The 15,901-nt window shown below is 41.9% G+C and overlaps 1 protein-coding gene across 2 annotated transcripts in view; it reads left to right on the forward strand.

Moving 5' to 3' along the window:
• LOC147451018 (uncharacterized) overlaps positions 1 to 3,161 on the forward strand; it is a 32,354-nt gene extending 29,193 nt beyond the window's left edge. For both annotated transcript variants that reach the window (XM_086519972.1, XM_086519971.1), the window contains exon 5: positions 2,658 to 3,161. In XM_086519972.1, coding sequence (XP_086376098.1) covers positions 2,658 to 2,813 — 156 coding nt within the window. In that variant the 3' untranslated portion in view covers positions 2,814 to 3,161. The remainder of the gene's footprint in view (positions 1 to 2,657) is intronic.
• The last annotated feature ends 12,740 nt before the right edge of the window (positions 3,162 to 15,901 follow it).

The following is a 15,901-nucleotide window of genomic DNA, read 5'->3' on the forward strand; positions in this document are numbered from 1 at the left end:
GGCAAGCATTTCAGGATATCCCACTTTGCTAGAAGTTGCACTCCGAAGGAAGATGTCAGACGGGCAAAAGATTTCTTGAAAGCTTGCCAAGTCCTCGGAGTGTGCGGCTTGGTAGCTATAGACATCAACATCTGCATGGCACTGCTTCTGAGAAAAATAGTGACTCCAAACAAATCTGGATCCTTCTCTTGCAAGTGATCTTTATGGCTTATGCCCTGCAAGACATGAGCGGTGAAGACGAGAGCGCGCCCGATGCACGATGAAGTAAGGGTGGGAGTGGCTAGTAAGTCCAGGGGCAGTGCACGAAGCTAAAATTTCCAATGAACTTTGGAAGTGCGATCTTGCTCTGTCTACTCTTTGGTAGGACCTGTCAAAAAAGCACACGCCTGATGCTTTGATACCACTGTCACAAGACGGAACAGACTTTTAGCACTTCAATAACAACTGAACTGAGAGAGAGAGAGAGAGAGAGAGAGAGAGAGAGAGAGAGAGAGAGAGAGAGAGAGAGAGAGAGAGAGAGAGAGAGAGAGAGAAAATGAAATAAATGAAATGAAATGTTATATTAACGTCTTCAAAAGGCCAAAATGACCTATGAGACCAATCAGTTACAAAATAGTGAATCTAATACCATGTCTGGGTACAAAAGAACTAGAAAAGAACTAGAAGTGGAACAAAATACTACTACTACTACTACAATCTAAAACTACGTGGGTGTAGCAGCTGATACAATAGGTACCCGGTAAACTGGATGTAACAGTGTGTGAAACAAAGATGGAAGAAATGGTGAGGATCCATCCTCATCTGCACTCTGGATGTCGAGAGAGTATGGCTCGAATCTTCTGTTGTAGTCTCCGTCGATGCTGTGTAGCTCCTCTCCTCAGTCGCGGTCGTCTGTATCTCTGTAGCTCCAATGCTCGGTCGATGAGAGTGCCAGTAGTGGTCGAATGAGTGTGGGACGAGCTCTGCAGTGGTGGCTGCTCCTCTGGCTGTCCCATATCTAGTGAAAAGAAATCTGTAATGTGTCTCTGGGACTGCCTCTCTCTAGCTCTCCCCAGTAAAGTGTCTCTATACCTGTGTAACTCAAGTAGATATAGTCCAAGACATCTCTGATCCTCATAACTCATGACCCTAGATAGAGGACCAAAACCCTCTCTGAATAAGCAGTGGAAACGCCCCCGTATCTCATAGAACACTGTGCAATGACATATGTAGTGCAACTCTGTCTCTGGCTCTCTCTGGCATAATCGGCATATCCAATTTCGACCTCTAGAAGAAGTTAAATAAAGGTTTCGCCTTTCTTACTCCATGAGGGCTAGAGAACACCCATCTTGTCACAAAGCGATGATGTGAATGACCCATGGAGCTAAAGATGAGAGCAAGAACCGAGTGGGAGATAAACTGGAATAGTAGACCCAGATCTGAGTCAAGCAGTGCGTGAAATGCAGCAGAATTTGTGGCAAGAATCCCATTGGAATCTCGTGCTTTTTTTAGGTGCTCACTTGCTGTACGGATGCTGCTCATGTGGCAGTTAGAGGAGCTTTTTGGGCAGTTACTGAAAGTGTTGACTTTTTGATTGTTTTGGGCATCAGTTTCTGATAGCCGTGCTTTCCGGCACTTGTAAAAACACTGTTTTCAGTAAAATGTTGCTCTCGGGGGTTGCCTTTGGACCCATGCCTATAAAAGACAAGGGTGCCATTAAAGCGGATGGGCCTAGTGAACTGTGACTATGTAAATGACTCAAAGGGAGAGTGTGGCTCTTCTATGTGTAAACTTCTACTTGGTTGTATGGAAAAAAGAAACACAGTGAGGGGCGCCTAGTTGAGTAGCCAATGCTTGTGGGAGTGGAACTCCGCCACTGTGTTTCTCTTGTCTAATGTGTTCTTTTTTTTTTTCAAGTTCTAAGTGTTTGCTGTTTCGTTTGAGTTGGCAGTGTTCTATGGTCTACCGCCTTGTCAAGGTGACTCGCCAGTTACTCATCTCCGTTTGCCTTTTTTTCAGGATAGCCGGGAACACACTCATGTATATTTTGTCCTTTTTCCAAGATAGCTAGAGGACGCACTCATGTATATGATCTGTCTCCTAGGGTGATTTTGGCCTGTACTAGATGTCAATAAATCTCTCTCTCTCTCTCTCTCTCTCTCTCTCTCTCTCTCTCTCTGTTCTACCTTGGCACCATTGCTTGCTCATAATTCCTGCTGCAATCTGATAGCTCTAATTCAAGGATAGTAATTCTGACAGCTAATATCTGGCTTGAGCTAATGATAAGAGGGCACGAACCATTGGGATTTGGGAAATCTTCTCTTCTCAATGGTTTACATCTCATCGAGTGAAGCAGGTCTTGTCGTGTAGAGAGTCTCTACTTACGATCGTGACGGTTTAAGATCAAAAAATGATAATTTCGCCTAGATTTTGAGAAGAATATTATAGAAATAGCAAAAATTAGTTTAATTTTTTAAAAACCTTTTGGAAATATCATAAATAGGAATTGTGTATGGTTGAGAAAATGAGTCTTCCCGAACACTATTTCATTATGAAAGATGAGTTTTGATTTGTTGATGTATAGATTAGAATCAGTATCTTGATAGCCGTGTATATGTTAGCAGCTTTCATTGTTTTTTGAGAAAGATTGATTCAAGCTATAATCTATTTTTCTCCAGGTGAATGCTGCGTATAAAAAGGCTCTTCTCCGTTTTCACCCAGACCGGGTTGCAGCTTTAGCCAAAACTGATCCCTTCCATCAAGTAGAAGCGGAGGAAACCTTCAAGCTCATATCAAAAATGAAGACCACTCTCCAACCAGTGGCACTCTATTGAGGGTTAGTTTCCTTAGCTGGAGGAAAGGCTTTGACGCCCAAATAAATTTTGTTTATGCACGAAGTAGTTGCATGAAAGAAAAGTTTATTTTGGCAGCAATGGTGTTACCAACTCTGTAAGTAGATGACCTAAAGCTTTATATATTTGAGTTTTGGGTACACAGAAAGGACGTAAATACAACATTGTCAAAGTAAGGCAGGATGATTTTTAGGGCTTGAATTCACCGGTCGATGAAAATGTAGAGATTAGTCTGGTTGTATTTCTGGCATAACTGGTCTCGTCTCTTTGAGGCTGTCTGATTTCTTTGTGAGCTTAATGGATTTTGCAAAACTACAGATGAAGGCTCTACTTGAAGGCTTTCTTCAATTGAGTTTTGTTGCAGTTTGTTGTCCTCGGTGGTTTGACGTTGTACAAACCAAAGCCTCAAATCTTGAAGACCACTAATTGGAATCTTTCATGATCCTTCTTTGCCTTCACTTTCATTTCTGTCAATACTGGAGGTTGTGGTTTCAATTTGTAGGCTTTTGGGAGACTCTGTGAAGTTCAAAGCTGATAGGTTTTTTCCAATTTGGATGTCGGCTAGAAGCAACAAAACTCAATTGTAGAAAAAGAGGGCTATCTTTGTCAAGGGCTGGCCTTGTTTTTGTGCTCTCCTAAGGGTTACATCATTGAAACTCTTACTAGATGATTTCAAGTACAATGACTATCTAATTAGTCTTGCTTCTTTACTGTCTTTCTTTTATAGGTTATTCTGTCTTGATTGTTTGTGCGTGCAAGTTTTAAGCTGCTCATATGATTTGCACCCTAAGGAAGCTTATTGTCTAAAGATCACAATCCCATTGAGAGCTTTTGGCCCGAAATCAATCCATATATGGGTGCTCAATTCTGCCAAACATTGGCCCTAGCCCCAAAATCTACCTGTGTTAGTAGCACGGTCGACGCATGGCAAATGCGTAAGGTCAAGGAAAGATTAGCGCAGAAAGAAAGGTTTAAGTGCACAGTAAAGGATTAATGTGGAGAAGGAAAGAGGTGATAATAGTGAATAAAACCTTCTAATGTAATGAGTAGGGCTTAAACAAGCATGAGAACACTTGTAAGGTCAATCTCAAGGGAAGCTCAAGGAAGAGAATAAGCGTCACTTCACAATCTCTGGGGCATGCCAAAAATTGAGAAGCTCTCTCAGTGACAAGACCAGGTCTCTTTGTCATAATGGGTTTGTGAAATAAAAGGAAAATTTACCAAGTGTGCGAGCCTCTTCAAGATAGGAAAATTCAGAGAGCACAAAGTGGGGGAGAGAAAAACAAGGGGAGAGATTGTATTCAAGGGTAGCCTTGTTTCTACCCTTGTTGGGTCTCATCAGGGCAAGATATACAATCTCTTGTGGGGTTTTTAAAGGGTGTGGAATTGGGGTAACCTTTGACGATGGTTGGGGTAAAGGTAAAGTACCTGCATATAAGGATACTATGCAAGGAGAGTTGCTTCAGGGATTACAAAGATGTTTCCAAGTAGTTTACAAACTTAAAAGCTTGGGTCTTGGAATTGCATCCCAATGGTTGTGTTTCTGGCACAACTGGTCTGGTCTCTTTGAGGCCGTCTGATTTCTTTGTGAGCTTAATGGATTTTGCATAACTACAGATGAAGGCTCTACTTGAAGGCTTCCTTCGATTGAAGTTTGTTGCAGTTTGTTGTCCTTGGTGGTTTTACGTTGTACAAATCAAAGCCTCAATCTTGAAGACCACTAATTGGAATCTTTCATGATCCTTCTTTGCCTTCACTTTCATTTCTGTCAATACTGGAGGTTGTGGTTTCAATTTGTAGGTTTTTGGGAGACTCTGTGAAGTTTAGAGCTGATAAGTTTTTTCCAATTCAGATGTCGGCTAGAAGCGAACAAAACTCAATTGTAGAAAAAGAGGGCTAGCTTTGTCAAGGGCTGTCCTTGTTTTTGTGTTGTAAGGGTTACATGACTGAAACTCTTAATTGAATTACGTACTAAATTAGAGTACAATGACTATCTAATTAGTTTTGCTTCTTTTCTTTTACAGGTTATTCTGTCTTGATTGTGTGTGCGTGCAAGTTTTTAAGGCTGCTCAAATGATTTGCACCTTAAGGAAGCTTATTGTCTAATGATTACAATTACAATTCCATCGAGAGCTTTCGGCCCAAAATCAATCCATATTTGGGTCTTCAATCCTGCCAAACATTGGCCCTAGCCCCAAAATCTACTTGTGTTAGTAGCACTGTCGACACATAGCAAACGCATAAGGTCAAGGAAATATTAATGCAGAAAGAAAGGTTTTAAGTGCATAGACAAAGGATCAATGTGGAGACGGTGAATAAAACCTTCTAATGCAATGAGTAGGGCTTAAACAAGCATGGGAGCATTTCTAAGGTCAACTTACAAGGGAAGCTCAGGGAAGAGAATAACACTAGTGACTTCTTAACTAGTTGAAAATAGTAGCCGCCTTGCAACACAAGCACGCACGCATGCGCGCCCGCATGTGTACACATACACGCAGACAGACACTTGGGGTCCATTGTGATGTTTGTGGAGATTGCTTGGGATTTGTCCTTTTACGACAAGGACGTGCTAGCACTTATGAGAGCCATGAACTTCAACACATTCTTGAAATTTAAAAGAAGGAAATACTTGCACCCCAATCCTGAAAAGCTTCAATATGGCCTACAAGTCGATTGCAGATGCCACAAAGAAGTCACATGCCCGAAGCATGCGTGTGACAATCACTACCTCCCAAAGCTATTCCCAGGAGCTTTTGATGTTAGCACTACATACGAGCACTGAATAGAGGTGACAAGGGTGGCTTGGTTGCTGCAAACCTTGAGAAACCTGACGACTAGGGCTCATTGCGTCCACAAACGACTGAATTATAACACAAAAGTTTTTATTCGAGTGCAGTTCTGTGATACATTTAGTCGTCACTTTTTGAATGTTGGATGTAATCATGAGTACGACCCCCATGCTTCATAAAGAGAGGGGCTTGGGGGCTCGCCTGATCTATAAAGGCCACGTAGGTGGGAGTCGAGGGATCTACAGCGACGCGCACGATCGGCGGACTGAGAGAGAGAGAGAGAGAGAGAGAGAGAGGCATGACTGGATCAGGCTATCGGTAGATCCTCCTCGCTTTCCAGCAACAATTAGTTTTGGTCATGCATCTAGACCTTGCGGCAAGATATGTTTTTCCATGTGGATGATAGCACATGCGGGATTGCACTTGGTCGGTAGTCTTTGATCATGATCCGACTTGTCAGAGATGTACTTCATAGCACAAGTCGTTGGGGCAATGTTTTTGAGTTTGTCCATATGCGTAGCTAACATGAATGACAATTTAATGTTTGTCGATTAGAGTGGGCATCCATGATGGGTCCATGATTTGGGCATGGCAATTTCGGGAGTCGCACACCTTTTTTCAGGTCTTCTTACTTACTCCCTTAAAATATTGACCGGGCACTCTACAGATGATCCCAGATGCAAGTCACCAGTTGGATTTCTACCAGAGAGACATAGTTTTCACCACGATATGCAACATCATGCTTTGCACCATGTGGAAGGCTTGATGTGCCCACATTCTAGGGTCACTGTCCTCCCCTACATCCACCATTTTGACAGTGACCCTACATCCTCCACATAGATTCCTCAACTCCACCCCGTGGTTTTATAGATGAGGGAGGGCTCATGGCATCGCTAACAAAAGCTGCTTTGGATTGCCCCATCATCACATGGAGTAGTGTGTGGGCACTTGTGTGTGTGTGTGTGTGTGTGTGTGTGTGTAAGAGAGAGAGAGAGAGAGAGAGAGAGAGAGAGAGAGAGAGAGAGAGAGAGAGAGAGGTATGACTGGATCAGGCTATCGGTAGATCCTCCTCACCTTCCAGCAACAATTAGTTTTGGTCATGCATCTAGACTTTGCCACAAGATATGTTTTTCCATCTGGATGATAGCACATGCGGGATTGCACTTGGTCGGTAGTCACTGATCATGATCTGACTTGTCAGAGATGTACTTCAGAGCACGAGTCTTTGGGGCAATGTTTATGAGTTTGTCCATATGCGTAGCTAATATGAATGACAATTTAATGTTTGTCGATTAGAGTGGGCATCCATGATGGGTCCATGATTTGGGCATGGCAATTTCGGGGGTTGCACACCTTTTTTCAGGTCTTCTTACTTACTCCCTTAAAATATTTACCGGGCACTCTACAGATGATCCTAGATGCAAGTCACTAGTTGGATTTCTACCAGAGAGACATAGTTTTCACCACGATATGCAACATCATGCTTTGCACCATGTGGAAGGCTTGATGTGCCCACATTCTAGGGTCACTGTCCTCCCCTACATCCACCATTTTGACAGCCATTTGGACAGAGGTGTTGCATGCACTTTGCAAAGTGAGTGAGATTCTTTAGCTGGCTCCTCTAGGGCAGCGGAGCAATGTCGATGCAACTTTCTTCACACATGGGCGAGGCTGTTAGATCTTTTCCGGCCATTATGCACCCACATTGGTTCATTTTACATTCATCATACCAATCACCTTGATGTTTACATAGTCTACACATTGTTATCCCACTTTTGTACTCCCTATAGGTGATAGGCCATTGAGCATCTTCAACACGAGAGAGAGAGAGAGAGAGAGAGAGAGAGAGAGAGAGAGAGAGTGAGTTTATTATGGCCTATGAGACCAAAAGAAACATATCATATGGGGTGTGTGGAGTTGATAAGTGACTCGACATTCAAGAATTGTGAAAATGAGTGTCACAATTGAGAGTCCACATTGTGGTTGGGAGAGGAATGTGTGCAAGGAGAGCTCATGGTTGAAAATGTCAGAAAGCAAGCTTTAATATGATCAAAACGTGAGCACTCAAAATGAGGGTGTTATACTCAAACTCACAAAACTTTATTGGGACATAAAGTGCATAGTTAGTTCGTTGGTACCAACACCCAGATGGAAGCGAGAGTGCAAATTGCACTCAATGGGATGGGCTTGAGCATGTGAGGTGGGTGTGGTTCCTGCGTTTAGAGAGGAAGATGGTTTGTAGTCAGGGGCAGCACACATGGTTTAATGTAAGAGGAGTGAGCCTCCGCATTCTCCCAAGTCATGATTCTTGGCGTTGTAAAAAAGTCTCATTCACCTTGGAGTCTATTGAGGCATCATGAAGCAAGTGTACCATCTTCCAAACCACTTCTTGATGTCTTGCATCCATCATGAACTCAATGCTTTCCCTTTTGTGTGCAAGAAAACGATTTTGAACATTCTCGAATTGTTTCTAACTCGAGTTAGAGATGTGACCACCCCATACTTCAACTCCATAGAGAAGCACTAGAGTCACCAAGGTGTCAAAGAGGTATTTCTTGAGAACAAAAAATTTCTGCATCGTGCATGTTCTCAAATGCATAGGAGGCTCTCTTCTCGACTTTGAAGCATCATGTACTGCAATCGTTTTGCCGTAACCTCAAGGCCAAGGTACTTGACGCTCTCCACCACTTTAAGGGGCTTTTATTGTATACCATTAGGAAGAGAATGGGCTACATAGGGCCTTTTTATTTGGCAGTTTACGAAAATACTTAACACTTCATCAAGCTTTGACCAAAGGTTAATGCGTGAAAAAAATGATGAGACTCTATTTGATTTCAAAGGACCCTGAAGAAGAATTTTTTCTAGCAAAAGAAGTTTATGCAGTAAGTTACATTTTATTGCTAAGCTTAAATGAGTACATACCTATAAATGAATTTCTTAAAGAAAATTGGGTCAACCTAAGAAATATATGACCTACATTAAAGATTTACTAAAAAATCCAACAATTTGACAATTTGTCCCTTTAAAGATGGGTATGGAAATGTGTTATGGAGAGCTTAATTTACCCTTGTAATTCTTATTCTAAAAAAACACATTTATCAAACCCTCGTAATGACGAGAAGCCATCGTGCATAAGAAAAATCGCTCATCGAAAGAATCCCCGATCTTGAGCTTTGCTTCATTAGAATATTCCGTTTGTCCGGGCTTGTCAGGTCTCAAAACACCCCCGGTGTGGTCCGTTGGCGTGATTGCAACCCGATCAGATCATAATTTGCTTCGGAAACATGGCTTCGCATGGAAAAATCCTCTTTATGGCCTCAAAAATGTAGCATGCAACTTGATCATGGTGCAACAACACGTATACCTTTTTTCAATTGACCCCATTTTCCCAGATAAGTAGACTTCTGGCAGAGAGGGTATACAAGACCACACCCTCAGTGAACTAGCCAAAGAAAGTTTAAAAGAGGAAGAAGAATATGATTCAAACCATAGAGGAAGGGATAGCTCGAGAAGAGTGAAGAAGAAAGTATTAGAATGATGTTATTGCATGGAAATGACAATCATCTCCTCTCCCACCACTAATGAATGCGAAGAACAAGAAATGGAGAGTCAGCATAGTGGCTTTGCATGATATAGAAAGATATTAAAAGAGCACAAATTCAATAATTCTCAAATCTCCAATCGAAAGGCTCGAGCGTGAAATAATATAGAATTTTTCTATACTCTCAAAGTCCAACAATGTTTGAAATGTCATTGAGGAAAAGAAATTGATGACCCTATATCACCATTTGCATCCAAAGTGAGTAGATGGAATTCACCTCATCTCCATCTAATACTCAATCCATGTCATCTATAGGGCCAAAATCTGGTAGGAGCACAAGTTTCATTGAGGCCTCTTCATACTCTCTATTTAACAAGGAATACAAGGGCTTCTTGCTTGCTTTTCCTTTGTTTTTACCCCTCTCCATGTCCTCAGGCACCAAAAAATCTAGGACCATGTCCAAATAAATATATTGGGTACCTCTACACCCCATGCCCAATTTGATAAGCTCATCCTGATCCTCTACCTTCTACTATCATTGCAAGCGCTGTGATAAATCTCAACAGGCAATATAAAACTTTCTTGTCATATTTATACATATGCTTTAGAAAATCAATCGACAAACATATGGTGTAATCCCTTAAAACAATTGCATAATTAGAGATGTCTGCCTCCATGTAGTACTTAGAAATGTTAATTATGGAGCCTGATTTACCCCTTGTAACTTTTAGTTTCAAAAACACACATTTGTAAGGCCCCCATTATGAGGAGAAGCCATCGTGCGTAAGAAGAATCACATGCCAGAAAACAAAAAATTCACTCGTCGAAATATTTCGTTTTCGTCGGAATATTATGGTAGGATGATCGCTTGGCTGGTTGCTGGTAGTCAATGGCCGGTGGCCGATTTCTAGGCAGACTTGTCTTCTCAAGGACGGCCACACATGGGTGCATGGGAGGATTCAACTCAAACTTGTCTACATAAGGGCGGCTACACACGACTGTCTCTCATGAGAGAGGGCATCTCTTTTGGCCTATAAAAGGAGGCCTCTTCTATACACAAAAATTGCATTGTGAAGTTGATGAAAGTAGGTGTATATGAGGTGGTGAGAGTGAAGCAAGTAGGGAGCTCCATTAACGGTGCAATCCCTTTGTAGCCTACTTCTAGCCATTGAGTGGATGTTTTCTCATGGACGTAGCCCACATTGGGTGAACCACGTATATTGTGTGCTCTCTCTCTCTCTCTCTCTCTCTCTCTCTCTCTCTCTCTCTATCGTGTGTGTGAAAATTATCTCTCTCCATTAAGTAAACCACTCTAATATCTACTTAGCCACGTGATATTTCCTAACAATTGGTATCAAAGAAATATTTGCTTGTAGTAGCAAAAGTATCTCAAGGAAAGGTTTTCTTGAATTGAGTGGGAGTAATGGCCAAGAAAGGTAAGCTCAAGATCGAGAAGTTCAACGGCAAAAACTATCAACACTGGAAGATGCAGATTGAAGACTATCTCTACCAGAAGGACCTTTATTTTTCACTAGGCTATCTTGCAAAGAAGCCCGCAACAATAGCAGGTGAAGCATGGATTATCCTTGACCAAAAGACATTAGAAACAATCCAGCTAAGCTTGGCGTCACAACGGTGGCCTTCAATGTTTCGGAGATGAAGATCACCGAGGACTTGATGAAGTCACTTCATGACCTCTACAAGAAACCATTGGCATCCAATAAGGTATTTTTCATAAAGCACTTGTTCAATCTAAAAATTGCAAGAGAATGGTTCAGTTGCAGAACACCTAAATGACTTTAACACCAACGTAAGTCAACTTCGATTGATGAAGGTCATTTTGGACGACGAAATGCAAACCCTCCTTATACTATCGTCTCTACTAGATAGTTGGGATGACCTTGTGATGGTTGTACGTAACTCTGTCTGTGACACAAAGACTCTTAAGTTTGATGATGTTGTGAGTGTTCTCCTAAGCGAGGAAATGCGAAGGAGAAGCACATGTGAATCATCAAGTGCTCCACTGTCAGTGAAAACGAGGGGAAGATCGAAGAGGTCCAAAAATCAAACGGGTCGTGATCGCTCAAGGCAAAGCAAGTCACGCATAAAGTCAATTCTTGAATGTTGGAATTGCAGCAAGAAGGGCAAGAAGAAGGAGTCAGAGTCTCAAGACAACAAGCCAACATTGGAGGCCAATGTGGCAGGTAAAGTAGAGCAAGACACATTGATTCTCTCATTAGACAATGTGTCTGATTTTTGGATAGTAGACCCGGATCTGGGCCTTTGTTCCATACAACACTGTACAAGCAGCATTTTCAAGCTTACACCAAAGGTAATTTTGGGTATGTATACTTCGAAGATGATCAAGCTTGTGAAATTGTTGGCAAAGGTACAGTCAGTGTCAAAACTGATAATGGAAATGAATGGAAGCTTAAAGATGTTAGGCATGTTCCTTCTCTTCGTAAAAATTTGATCTCTACATGACAATTGGACGATGAAGGTCACAACATTGCATTTAAAAACAAACGATGGAAGATCTCAAAGAAATCTTTGGTGATTGACAAATGAGAAAAGGTTGGTACACTTTACTTGTTTACTGTCAGCACACAATATTCAAGTTGTGCAACAACTACAGAAGTTGACAGTGCGGTGTTGCACTTCCGGCTTGGGCATATGAGTGCCAAAAGAATGCAAATCCTTCAATCAAAGAAGCTTCTATTAGGTTTGAAAGAAGTGGACTTAGAGTTCTATGAAGATTGTGTTTACGGTAAACAAAAGAGGATAAAATTGCAAAAATCAAGAAATAAAAGAAAAAATAAAAAGCTTGAATTGCTCCATTCTGATGTTTGGGGTCCTGCAACTATACCATCCCTTGGTAACTCATTGTACTAGGTAACATTCATAGACGATGACTAGGAAAACATGGGTTTATGTAATGAAAAATAAATGCGATGCATATTTCAAAGGTGGAAAGCCTTTGTGAAGAATGAACCAAATACCAAGCTTAAATACCTTAGATCCGACAATGGAGGTGAATAATGCAGCCAAGCTTTTGAAAGCTTTTGTGCTAGCAATGGCATTCGGAGATAAAGGAAAACCTCAAGGACACCTCAACAAAATGGCATTTTGAAAAGGATGAATAAAACAATCATGGAGCGAGCATGAAGCATGTGGCTACATGCAGGCCTACCACTTGAGCTTTGGACGGAAGCAGTAGGTACGTCTGTGTACTTAATCAACCGGTCACCCTCAACGAAATTGGATGGGGGGGGTTCCAGAAGAGTCATGGATAGGTAAACCGGTGAATTTGGCATTTCTTGAAGTGTTTGGGTGCGAAGCTTTTATGCACATAGATAGAAGACTAAGGTCAAAGCTAGATGCAAAGTCCAAAAAGTGTTTCTTCATTGGCTATGGAGAAGTTGACTTTGGGTATCGCCTATAAAATTTTGAAGATGGTAAATTTTTTGGAAGTATGGATGTACTTTTCAAGGAATAAAATATGTACACAGTTTACTTAGAAAGAAAACAAACAAAAGATATAGGTGATGAGTACGTGGAGCTTGAGGACGGTGAAGACTCAAGGAGTGCAAGCGATGACAATGTGCAACAATGTCAACCAAATGAGGAGACTCAACCTATGCCCCAAAGATCTACACGAGCAAGTAGACCTCCCGAAAGGTTTGTTCCTTACTTCAACCATCTCATGGTCTTGTTGGAATTAGGGTTACAGAGAAACGCACACAGGAGACTTTTGCTCCCACTTGTCATATGACTACTGTGCGTTTTCTATGTGCATTGGCAGCTCATTTTTGTTGGGATGTACATCAATCAGACATTGTTACTGCTTTCTTGAATGGTGACATATTTGAGGAAGTTTATGTAACGCAGCCTCGCGGTTTTGTCATAAAAGGACAAGAGGACAAAGTGTGCAGATGTAAGAAGGCTTTGTATGGGTTGAAGCAATCTCCTCGTGCTTGGTATGAGAAAGTTGACACTCATTTGGTGAATGAGGCTTTCGTAACAGTCCAACAGAAATCACATTGTATGTAAAACGTGAGGATGATGTACTTCTCATTGTGGTTCTTTATGTCGATGATTTGCTAATCACTGGACCAAATGAGAGACATATTGCTGCATTTTAAGGCTGATTTGAATGCTACTTTCAAGATGAAAGATTTGGGGTTGTTGCATCATTACTTGGGTATATAGTTTAAGCAGTGTGATGGTGGTATTGCCTCGTGTCAGAAAAGTTACATAGAAATATTGCTATTTAAGTTTGGACTTGAGGATTGCAAACCTATTGCCACTCCCATGGAAACAAGTTTGAAGTTGAGTCTACATGATGCTGGCGATTCTACTAATGTCACTCTTTACCAAACTGTTGTTTGCTGCCTCATTTATGTATGCAACACGAGGCCAAATATTTAGTTTGCAGTCTCACAGGTCAACAGATTTATGCATAGCTCAGGGTCTAAGAATTGGAAGGTTGTCAAGAGGATTTTCCGCTACCTTAGTGGCACTTTACATCTTGGCTTGTTTTATCCTAAGGGGGGATCATTGCCGCTAGACTTACATGCTTTTTCGGATTCAGATTGAGCTGGTTGTTTTGACACGCGAGTGTCCATAAGTGGTTTTTGTTCATTCTTGGCAGTTCATGTATATCATGGTTGAGCAAGAAGCAACCTATTGTGGCCACTTCGAGTTGTGAGGCTGAGTACAGGGCAGTCTTCATAGCTACGGTTGAGTGTGGATGGCTCAGACGCCTTATGGCTGATTTGGGTGTTGGACAGGACACTGCCAACGCTATATACACTGACAGTCAGAGCGCATTGGTAGTTGCGAGGAACCCAGTTTTTCATGCTCGCACAAAGCACATTGAGGTGCATTACCACTATGTCAGGGAGAGGCTCTCAGCGGGAGAGATCAACTTGGCTTATGTGCCAACACAGGACAACCTTGCAGATCTTTTCACAAAGGCATTGTCTCGTGAGAAGCTTGAAGCTTTCCGCAAAGCTTTGGGCTCACTCCCCTTTGTGGACTGATCATGTCCTCAGGGCCCATCACTCTAGGGCTATCTATCTTTCCATTGCACACTAAGTAACATACTTTCTACTGTGTGCCTTGAGCTTCCTTCGTCTTTTCATAATCTATGCCTTTTTGCTGTGTATAACCCTTTGCAACAAGTCGAGCCTTATGACGATCGATCTCACCATTCGGCTTGCGTTTCAGCTTGTAAACCCACTTTGTACCAATGGCCTTTTTGCCAGGAGGCAAATCACATAAAGTCCATGTGTCTGATGCATAAGATGCATGGTGAGAGCCTGAACGAGTACGACTAGACAAAGGTGCATACAATTTACTGTCACGCAAAGTGTGCACCAACCATCTTGGCATACCTCTAGCCTGCTCATTTTCAGCCCTTTCCTCATCAAGTACATCATGTACATCTGCATCAGTAATAGGCTGATCTAAAACATTTTCAGAAACCCCCATAGGCTGTACATTTGCCTCATTGGAACTTACATTCGTATTTCCACCACTGAAAAGAGGCAACAAAGTGTCATACATGTCCTGTGAGCTTACATTACTGTCTCTAGTACATGACAGCAAGGACTGAAGAGAATCTTCCACAAACACTACATCCCAAGAAACCATAATTGCCACTCGCAGCAGAACCATAAGAAGTGGTTGTATTGCTGTTACTACCCTTTCTTTGAGAAGCAATAAAAGCCTGTTCAATTGCACAATGTCTAGTCATGTTTTTTCTGGAAAGTGAGTGTTGCAACAATAATGTGCATAATGTATCAAACTTGACAACTTTTGGATTTCCTTGGGTCATAAGTCTCCAAGTACTAGCAAAAGTCTGGTAAGAATCTGGTAAGGCATCAAGAATAGTCTGCACAAGGGAGCTGTCTGAAATAACTTCACCTGCTGCAGAAATAAGTTGCTCATTGATATCCTTGACACTAGCAAGGAAAGTGTCCATATAATCTTCCTCATGCATAATCTTCGACTCCAACTCTTTACGCAGCAAAGCAATTTTAGCCTCATTACGGCTTGCATAAAGACCTGCTAGAATATCCCAAGCCTGTTTTTTAGATTTTGTTGAATGGATATGAGGAACAATGGTGCACTTCACAGACAACACAATCAATGCATGAGCCTGCGCATCCTTTACATCCCAACAAGCTTGTTCCATCGTAGGCAAAACAACTCTAACAGCTGCAATCCTTGCAGCAAGACCTGCAACATCCTCAACCTCACCTACATCCTCAGAACCAGAACGTACATCAATGCTCTGCACAATATTCCAGACGCCCTTTGACACAAGAACGTGTTGCATCATATAAGCCCACATAGGGTAATTGTCCCCGTCCAACCTGTCCTCAACAACAATTATCTTGAACACATCTGTGTTGTTGTTGTCAGCCATGGTAAATGATGCACCTGATGTGAAAACTACCCGAAAATAGGAGAAACGGAGCGGGAACAACACGTGCTATATAGCACAAACCGTAGAAGACTGTAAGGCACCTGTTATGCAAAAAACAGCACTGGCAGAAATTTGCACAAAATGACGAATAGCATGCGCAGTACTACCTGTAGTGGAAACGGAGGCCGAAATGAGCCCGAATCAGAAATCGACCTGCGAACGCTCGCCACAGCTCATTGAAATCGGAGAAAGTGGGCAATCGTGTACTAGAGCAGCTGGCGACTAAGCCCGGCAGGACGCAACCTGC

The sequence above is a fragment of the Adiantum capillus-veneris genome, chromosome 9, assembly GCF_014529385.1.
Source record: "Adiantum capillus-veneris isolate H3 chromosome 9, ASM1452938v2, whole genome shotgun sequence".
NCBI classification, from domain to species: Eukaryota; Viridiplantae; Streptophyta; class Polypodiopsida; order Polypodiales; family Pteridaceae; genus Adiantum; species Adiantum capillus-veneris.